We start from the raw sequence: 9,894 nt of genomic DNA on the forward strand, positions 1-9,894 counted from the left end.
ATCAAGCAATCAAGCAATCACGCAACAACCATTCAAGAAAACAAAAATTTTAACAATTCTTTTCAAAATTGTCTGAGCCCGGGTTCGAACCGGGGACCTCTAGTGTGTGAGACTAGCGTGATAACCAACTACACCACCCAGACGATATGTGACAACGTTTTACACTAAATATATGAACTTTAAGATTATGTCGGCTCAGACGCTAAAATGAGATGATGTAATATGGATCTTTTCCAAAATCCGTAGTTTTTTGGATACCTTTCCTGGGAAACTACTAGACAATTGTTTTGGTAATTAATGGCCTTGTCAGCTAACATAGTAGGAGAATTTTCCCACCCACCCGTTCGCAAAATCCTACCATTTTCGGTAGAGCGAGATTAGAACAAAATTCTTCCCCCCCTCCCACCCCCGTCCACCCAATGAAGCTCCTCCTCTCTTTTAAGTTCATTTTTATTGTTAATAAACACATATTTATTTGGGTAATTTACAGTGTCACCCCCTGGAGAATGCCAATATTATAGGAACACCCTTTCTCTTTCACCAAATTAGACTCAGACCCCCTGCCGTTAGTCACTGTTAGAGAATATACCTCAAATGCTGACATCAACAGGTCCTTTTTTTTTTTAAATATCATTTTACCCTTAAAAATTGTAAAGTACCAAAATTACCCTCTATTAGTAATCTTACCCTTAAAAATTGTAAAGTACCGAGATAATGAGCAAAGAGAAATCAACGGCTTCACAACCAATGCTTCCCATGGAAGCCAAAGATCGTGCTCTCTCTCCTTTCTGCACTAACGGACATCTTACAGTGACCCAACGGTACCATCAACCATCGTTACACGACTTCGTGGACCTGAAGGCCAAAGCCAGAGATAAACCCATTAACGGCGTCAAAACCTCCGATGTAACTGTCGACACCACCCAAAACCTGTGGTTTCACCTCTATACACCCACTGACACAACCCCCATCGGTGGTGACGGTACCCTTCCCGTCATCGTCTACTTCCACGGCGGAGGCTTCGCCTTCTTCAGCCCCAACTCCCTTTTCTACCACGATGTCTGCCACAGACTCGCCCGCAAGATTCCTGTCGTCTTCATCTCTGTCAACTATTGACTCTCTCCAGAGCACCACTTTCCCTCACTGTACGATGATGGCTTTGATACTCTCAAGTTCCTCAACGATGCAAAATTCCCCAATTTTACAACGTATGTCGATCTCTCTTAGTGCTTTCTTGTCGGCGATAGTGCCGGAGCCAACCTTGCTCACCACTTGGCTTGCAGGATCGGAGAAACAGAGTTCAGAAACATGAGGGTGATCCAACAAATATCGGTACAACCCTTCTTCGACGGCAAAGAGAGGAAGGCGTCACAGATCCGTCTGGGGAAGGGACAAATGGTGCCGATGCCAAGAACGGATTGAGTATGGAGGGCGTTCGTGTTGGAAGGGGAGAATAGAGACCACGAAGCGGTGAACATGACGGGGCCGAGGGGTGTGGATATCCATCTTCTCTAAATGGAAGGTTTGTACTTCTGTCTCTAATCTCTCTCTCTCTCTCTCTTTCTCTAAAATTAACATCATAGATGAGACCGACTAGACCTTCTCCGTTGCTTTGCTTCCATTCTGTTTCTTAAACTTGTATTCTATTTAGCCCTAGTCTTTTACTCATAAGGTATTACAAAAAAAAAAAAAAAAAAAGAAGTCTTACTCATAAGGGCTAAATAGTCATTTCATAGCATCATTTAACAGAAACTGACGACAGGGGGTCTGAGTCTAATTTGGTGAAAGAGAAGAGGTGTTCATATAATAATGGCATTTTCCAGGGGGTGGCGCTATAAATTACTCTATTTATTTGCTTCCCACTTCGACTAAGGCATCATTCGCTAACTAGTGCATTCTGTTGTGCACTTTTAACTCATTTGAATTATGGATTGGACTTTAAATTGGTATTCTATAACTCCTAGGTTTGCTGAGCGTAACGAAATTCTTATTGAAATGGATAAATCTTTAAATTGGGTGGGTGGATTCCAGTGAGTAAGTTCTTTCTAATTCACGTACTGTGTATAAAACTATGCCATGTTTGTGGTCGAATTTGCTAGATGAGTTAACTATATGGTTTGTCAACATTATTTGATTCGCTAGCTGAGCCATGTTGCAACGGTCGGTTGTCTCCATGAAGAAGAAGAAGAAAAAAGGGAAAAGAAAGAAAGAAAGAAAGAAAGAAAGAAAGAAAGAAAGAAGAAGAAAGGAAGAAAGAAAGGGGAAAATGGTTATTTATTTAATGTGGAGCCCACAGTAATTGGATTTTCCATCTTTCTCTTCTCTCTTTCTCTGTCCTTTCCTTTCATTCCCTTCTGTTCTCTTCTTTCTTTCTTTCCCTCACCCCTCTATTTATGTGGGACCCACTTCCTCTAATATCTCACTCATTTTATTCCACTGAACAAACAAGGCCAAAGAGAGGAAGTTGGGCACACCAATGGGAGGGCTGAGAGACTTTTCCAAAGGGAGAGAAGAGAGATAGACTGTATTTAGCAAACACGGAAACAACAAAAAAAAAAAAAAAAATGGAGAGTTATGATATGGGTTTTAAATGATGAAAATGTTGCACGGTACAGTAAAAGAAGAAAAAAAAAAGGAAACACAAATGAATAGGAATAGACAGTACAGGACCACAGGTTTCAAATGTTAGTTTAAGAAAATGCAAGTGTACTCGTATAAATTGAGAAGTTGTTATTTGATGTTGTGTTTAAAACAATTACAACATCAAACATTAATGCATATATATTCCACAACTCATCATAAGTTCCAATTTTTTTTTATAAGAAAGTTTCAAGATATATAACAATAATAACAACAACCATAACCTTATCCCAACTAAATGGGGTCAGCTACATGGATCCGATAGGGAAATGAAGAAGCACAAAAGAAATGCTAAAAATGAGAGAAATAGAGATAAGAGAAGAAGGCAAAGCTGTAGAGAAAAATGCATCATGAGAATATCCCCTATAAGGGGTCGACAACATGGGTCCTAGTCCTCCACAAAACTCTATCTGAAGCCATACTAAAATCGGATCCTACCATAAGCATATCTTTTCTTACTAGTTCATCAATAGTCATCTTAGGCATGCATCTACCTCTTCTAGCTCCCTCCAAATGAATTTGGTCACTCTTCTTTACTGGAACATTCGTAGGTCTTCATTGAACATGATCATGCTACCTCAACTGGCTCTCACAGAGCTTGCCTTGGATTGGTGCAACCCCCAACTCATTTCTAATATAATCTCTCCTAGTCTTTCCGCACAACCCTCTCAATATGCTCATCTCTGCGACACTTAGTTTATTTAAAGTACTCTTCTTGACTGTCCAACGCTCCACTCCATATGTCATAGTTGGTCGTATGATTGTCCTATAAATTTTTCTCTTAAGTTTAATAGGTATTCTTTTGTCATATAACAGTCCCGATGCATCTCGTCATTTCATCCACTCCACTTTAATCCTGTGGCAACATCTTTCTCTATATTTCCCTCTTTATCAATGATAGGCCCTAGGTATTCAAAGCAGTCACTCTAGAGCAGTTCCATTTCCCCAAGTTTTTATACTCCCTCCCCTTCTCTCGATTGACTAAAGGGGCACATCATATATTTTGTCTTCGTTCTGCTTATCCTAAAAACTCTTGATTCCAAGCTTGATCTCCAAAGCGCCAGTTTAGTATTAATCCCTTCCAAAGTTTTATCTATCAAAACAATGTCATCAGAAAATAGTATACACCACAGAACCGAGTTTTGGATGTGCCTAGTTAGATCATCCATAATGAGTGCAAATAAATTAGGGCTTAGAGTAGATCCTTAGTGTAACCCAATTGTGATTGGGAATTATTTACATTAACCTTCTGCCATTTTGACACTTGTCACTGCTCCATCGTAAATATCCTTATTTATATCTACATAGTTAATCATGTGCCTTCTCTTCTATAGGACATGCCAAATCAGCTCTCTCGGTACTCTATTATAGGTTTTTTCTAGGTCAATAGAGACCATATGTAGTCCTTATTATGGGCTCTAAATACTTCCATAAGCCTTCTTAGGAGGTAAATAAGAAAGTTTCAAGATATATCATCTAAAATATAGCATTCAACATCAATTCCAAATTAACACACCATAAGTATGAAAAAGTCAAAACTTCATATATGTCATCCAAGATGTCAAAAGAACTCTAAGTATCATAATAAACTACAAAAAAAGGGTCGTTAGGGGTGGTTTTTTTCTGCCGCTAAAACTATAAAAAACCATCGGATACCCATCACTAAATGTGGTGCCACTGTTGCTTAGGGGTGGTTTTTTGCCTCCACAAGTAAAAGGGGTTTTTAGGGGCGCTTATAAAATCTATCGCTCAAGATGTACACTTTAGGGGCAGATAATTATCCTCGCTAATATATAATAGCCGTATTTAAAAGCATATAAAACTATATCTTATGGGCCGAATTTATTCCGCCGCTAATAATAATGTCATTTGGGATAGGATACATACCACCACTAAAGGCATATATTGGGGCGGATCGTTTACCACCACTAAAGATATAATATTCACTAGTTTTAGTAGCAGTTTTTATTACCTCCCCTATAGGGTTTTTTTTTTTAATTGTAATGCACAAATTTATGCATGAATACACCAATCTTTGCCACCTTATGACCCTTTAAGGTTGCCCCCCTTTGCATAGATTTATACAATTATAGGTCCCCCACACTCATCCAACCAAAAAAACAAAGAAGATTAAACAAGAAGTCTTGACAAAAGAAGAAATGATTGAGATGATTAAACAAGTCTTGACAAAAGAGAAAATGATTGTGGATCATTTCAAAATATTGTTCTACAGACTCAGTTCTCTAAGCCTAAGCAAAAGGAATTGAAAACATTACAAAAATAATGAAACCATTGTACTCAAAGTAGCAATATACATTTTTCCTATCATGTGAAATGATGTCCTCATTGTCTACGTCATAAATCTTTAGAAGAAGAGCAACTCACCACAATTATGTCAACCTGCACAATGTAGCAAATTTTCAGTCAACAAGCACATTTGATTAACAGTATGGTTTGAATCAAACCAATTGATTTTAGTGAATGAAGAAAACAAGTACAGACGACTAAACACTTTCTAATCAGGTCCAGTTAGAGAATGAAAAAAAGAAATTGACGAGCTTGATTTTAGTGTCATACATTAATCACTGCAAAACTTAGCTTCAATTCAACCATGGTTTGCTACAAAATGGAGCATCACTCACAATTCTTCCAATCCAGTTCCAATTATGAACAATTCTATTAGTTTGATAGCTAAAAATAACCATTCTCTAACCCATGCCTTTTCAAATTCCAAGTCAAACTCTGGAAACTCCATAGAAACTTTTACTTGGACTATGACTGATGAGGACTTCTAGTATAATTCTAATAACATTTTAGCACTTCCCTTGACAGCCTAACCTACTTCCTCCCAAGGGATAGTGAAGAAAATAGCCCGTATAAAATTTTAGAATTCAAAAAAAAACCTTAAAATTCAATGTCAAACATACTAACCTCTCTTGAACAACATATTGAGCCTTCAAAATTAGAGATATTACTATTTGAAGCTTCAGGCATTCCCACGTCAACTGGATTCCAAATGAAAGGAGGAAATTCTAATGGACAGCATAGCACAAAGTGCAACAGAATTGAAAATTTTACCCTCACAAAGTGAGGGTCACTCTAATAAAACTGAATTCTTAGTAGCAACTCACATGAGTAGGAACAGCCCCATCCTAGTACTAGGGATGAACGAAGGAGATTCTAAATGGGCAGTACACCACAAAGTGCACCAGAATTGGAACTTATACTCTCACAAAGTGAGCATCACTCTAATAAAACCTACTCCTTAGTAGCAACTCACATGACTCAGGAACAGCCATGGTCCAAGAACTAGGGATGAATGACAGTTTCTTTCCTAGAAACAATTGTCCTAGATGCTAGATCAAATTATCAAAGTGAATTAGAAAAGATCATAGAGACAAGATTGTTTGAAGAAAGATGGTATAAAAAAAAATAAATAAATAACCACGGTACATATTTTGAAACTTTTAAAAAAGTTCCAACATGCAAAAAGGCCTCAAGCCCTAATGAAATTGAAGCGGTCAATAAGGACAAACTCTAATTCGAAAATGACTTCATTATTGGAGCCATCTGTAATTTAGCTTTAAATGTGCCGTAGCTAATACAGAGTCATCCCAAAAGAATAAATATTGTACATACTTTAGGTTTAGTGAAAATATTTCTTCTACATAATGTCTTGAGTATTATCCTATCCTTATAGAGAGATAATCGTATCCATTTGGGCTATAAAAAATAGAACAAAAAAATGCCTCTTCATCAACTAGAAGAGAATAATTAAGAGAAAATTTTAAAATAGTCACAACAATTTTTACTAGATTCAAAAGTTAACAACTATGAAGAAGTTGACAGAAATGTATAAAATGAGGGAAACAGAAATCTTTTTGAAACAAAAAACCAGAAAGCAAAGTCAGGACCAAAGTAACATAATTTTTATGCATTATTTGGGCCCAACCGCCCAACTCTGTTTTGGTTATAGCAACATGGGAAGAAGAAGAAGATGAACACAAAACAAATTCAAGCCAAAACTTACATGACAGTTTGTAAATCAACACATGTATAACAGAAAATGTGTTGACATATATACTTTCATTTATAAGAGGAAGAATTGTCTTACCCAATAGTAGAAAATGTATAAGATTCATATAGAAGCTGAAATCTCGATTAGTTACATCCTGGTTTTTCAAAACAGAAGATGATTGGATATCGTTATCTATAAAACTATAGTCTCTAACATCAAAATTTAGAAGTGCTAAACATTATCTAGATTAACTGAATCCTATAAGGTTCTATTCATGAAGAGTTGGGTAAGTTTTTCAGTTTGTGATTGCATACTGCTAATCACATCTTCATTCTTCTTCTTCTTTAATTCCATCTTCTCCTCTAGCATCTCCACTTTATTTTGCAGCTCCTTGTTCTTCCAGTTGAATGCGGTATTATATTTTGACGAATCAAGGTCTTTTGGGCTTATCCCAACTCCAACTAGGCGCACTCGACCATGGGATTTCTTACCAAATGATTGTGTCCATATGAAAAAACAGAACATGAATAAGGAAGATAGAAACTATGAAAAAATAGAATAAGAAACCATAGAACAACAACAAATAGAAACTATGAAAAAAACAGAATATGAGAAATAGGGTCTTGACAAAAATATTCCTTACTCTCCATTTCAGCAGTCATTAGGCATTGGATAGAAGTGGATGTCCAAATATGTTCAAGTTTAGATGTCTTTTAATTTGTGGTACAATGTACTAGATTCATAACTTGTCCTAATAACTTAAGACATCATGATTTTGATAGTGATGAGTAGGTGTGGTTGGTCGATGTTTTGTTATAGTTATTTTGACTCATCTTAATGGTTACAAATACTTAAAGAGAATTTAAATCTCAAATAGTATATTCCATGTCAGAACCAATGTAATACTTCATAAATATAGATCTCATATGTTTGGGGATACCATTCCTTTTGATTAAGGACCATCACAAATTATTTATGCACAAAACCCTGTTATCTCCTTCTGTATCCATCTCATTGCCTAATCTAGTTTTGTCAGTCCTGATTGTGTGTACAGTTGACTTGAAGAACTATATTTTTTTATAATAAGAAACAGAATGAATGCTTGCATTAAAATGAGTTTGCCAAAGTGACAACCATGGTAAATTGAAAAACCTAAAGACTACACTATCCACCTAACTACACATCTAAATACAATCAAAAAAGAAATCACCCACTTTGTATATGAATAAAGAGCACATCTCCCTTTAAAGATCAACACTCAGGCCTTAATTTGCTTGACATGGTATCTTAAAAAACATATTCTATAACTACTTTCTGAAGTCTATTAAATAAAACATATATATTTTTTGTATCAGGTGATGCTTTTATCAATAGAATTACACTAGTGAAATACTATACTTCAATCTGAGAATTCTTGAATTTGAGATAGACCTTTCTTCCTTGCCAACTTCAATCCTTGCTTAATTGCTTATGCTATTGTTGTTGTTATTGGAGCACTAAAGCATCTATAGTGTGTACCTGTCAAAATAAAAGCACCATTTTCGTCACAAATGTCCCAAGCCACGTTCCCTTTTGTGAATCCCATGTTTGTTTCTGAGGTGAAAACCGAAAAGGAAAAAATATCTGTAAAATAGTTTTCCACTATTTGTATTGACGAAAAATGTAAGAAATTAAAAAAAAAAATTCATGTAAAATATCATTTGTATGAAAAAATTTACAACGCAACAAACAGAACCGCATCTAGTGCGAAGCTATCAAAACTAAGAGATTTAGTCACCCTTAGATGAGGATTCAATGTTGTCGAAGAAGCACTCGAACATAGTAAAAGCAATAGTAGGGGAATCTGGCCTTTGTGTGGCTTCTTTTATGCTTTATACAAATTGAGCAAATATAAACACTGCTGACCATAGAGAACAACAAATCAACTTACCTCAATTCCAATGAGAGACTTCTTAGGGGGTAATGTAGGAATGGATTTGACAACCAAACCAGCCCCAAACTGCAGGAACTTTTAAACTAAGAACAACCAAAATAGACAAATCAATTCAAGACTCAATTCTGCACAGCAGAATCTGAAACCTGACCATCGATTCTAATACTTCAGAAACTTCAGCAGTAGATGTTTAAGGAACAAGTAGCAAGTCTAAATACTGATTAGAAGGTCTAATCCCTTGAGAAAATATAAGCAACAACCAACCTCAACAGGAATCAGAAATCAGACAAGAATTTCTGGGCAGAATCCATTATCGGTCAGGACTGCAGATCACTACACAACAACTGAACCAGAGGTCTGATCTGTCTCAAAATTGGATCGAGTCCCCTTCTTAATGGTCCTAACAATTGACCAAAATCTCAAAGCAATCGGGTGGCCAAAACTCCAAAATAGACTAGGTCGACAGAATAGGAAACAGAGAGCTTAACCCAGAAATTTTGCAGAAAAATTCAGATTACTTACCTAGTTTGAAGAACCTTGCAATTAACTTTGAAAAGAAAGAAAGAATAGTTGAAGAGACCTCTTGAACTTCACACCGCAAAGAGTCAATTGGATCAAACACCAATTCATAGTTGTCAAGGCGACGCCTTGGCGTCCAAGCGGTTTTTTAGGATCAGGGCGAGGGACGCCATTGCTGAAGTATAAAAGGCGGTCGCCTTTGGTATAAAGGCGTCCAAAAGGCGTCGCCTTGGACGACTTGTTATGAAAGGCGACCGCCTTGGTTTTTTTTTTTTTTTAAACTTTCACTTAATTATTTGTTTTTTATATTCTAATTCTTAATTTTTCATTTGATGAAGTACAGGTTTTTAAATGGTGTGAGATGCATGGAATCATTTTACTCTCAAGTGAACAACAAAAAAAAAAGGTTTGGTGGTGGGGGGAAATATAACATGCAAGGTTTTTTTTAAAACCCTCCATGTTTCTTTGGTTCTCTCTACCGGCCGGTGAACTCTCTGCGACTCTGCCATTACAATCTAACAATCGTCGGAGAACTTTGGATTCAACCAACCGATTGAACACAACTCTGCGACTCTCTCTTCAACTTCCTCTGCCATTACAAAGAAAAAGGTATGTTTGTAATTTTTTTTTCCCTCCCTGCTAGTTCGTCTTCAAGCTACGATTTTTTTTTCCCTCTTCTTCCTCTGCTTCTTCTTCGCCTACGATTCTTTTTTTTCCTTTTTTCCCTCTTCTTCCTCTGCTTCTTCTTCCTCTGGTTCTTCTTCGTCTACGTCTTTTTTTTTTT

General features: G+C 36.6%; 1 protein-coding gene, 1 long non-coding RNA gene and 1 other non-coding gene across 4 annotated transcripts; 1 reads left to right on the top strand and 2 right to left on the bottom strand.

Moving 5' to 3' along the window:
* Nucleotides 1–69: 69 nt before the first annotated feature.
* TRNAV-CAC lies at nucleotides 70–143 on the bottom strand. The gene has a single exon. It is a non-coding gene; the product is annotated as a tRNA-Val (tRNA).
* A 571-nt stretch (nucleotides 144–714) lies between these two features.
* Nucleotides 715–1,116, top strand: LOC122070448 (probable carboxylesterase 18). Its single transcript, XM_042634600.1, has one exon. The coding sequence runs from the start codon at nucleotides 715–717 to the stop codon at nucleotides 1,114–1,116; it is 402 nt and encodes a 133-aa protein (XP_042490534.1).
* Nucleotides 1,117–4,823: 3,707 nt separating this feature from the next.
* LOC122070449 lies at nucleotides 4,824–9,828 on the bottom strand. 2 transcript variants are annotated; one of them, XR_006137787.1, is made up of 3 exons: nucleotides 8,090–9,828; nucleotides 6,755–7,144; nucleotides 4,824–5,040 (listed from the first exon to the last, which is right to left on the bottom strand). It is a non-coding gene; the product is annotated as an uncharacterized LOC122070449 (long non-coding RNA). The 2 variants fall into 2 exon arrangements; XR_006137786.1 differs by lacking the exon at nucleotides 4,824–5,040 and having other exon boundaries at nucleotides 6,678–7,144.
* Between the last annotated feature and the right edge of the window lie 66 nt (nucleotides 9,829–9,894).

This window comes from Macadamia integrifolia, unplaced genomic scaffold (assembly GCF_013358625.1).
Source record: "Macadamia integrifolia cultivar HAES 741 unplaced genomic scaffold, SCU_Mint_v3 scaffold928, whole genome shotgun sequence".
NCBI classification, from domain to species: Eukaryota; Viridiplantae; Streptophyta; class Magnoliopsida; order Proteales; family Proteaceae; genus Macadamia; species Macadamia integrifolia.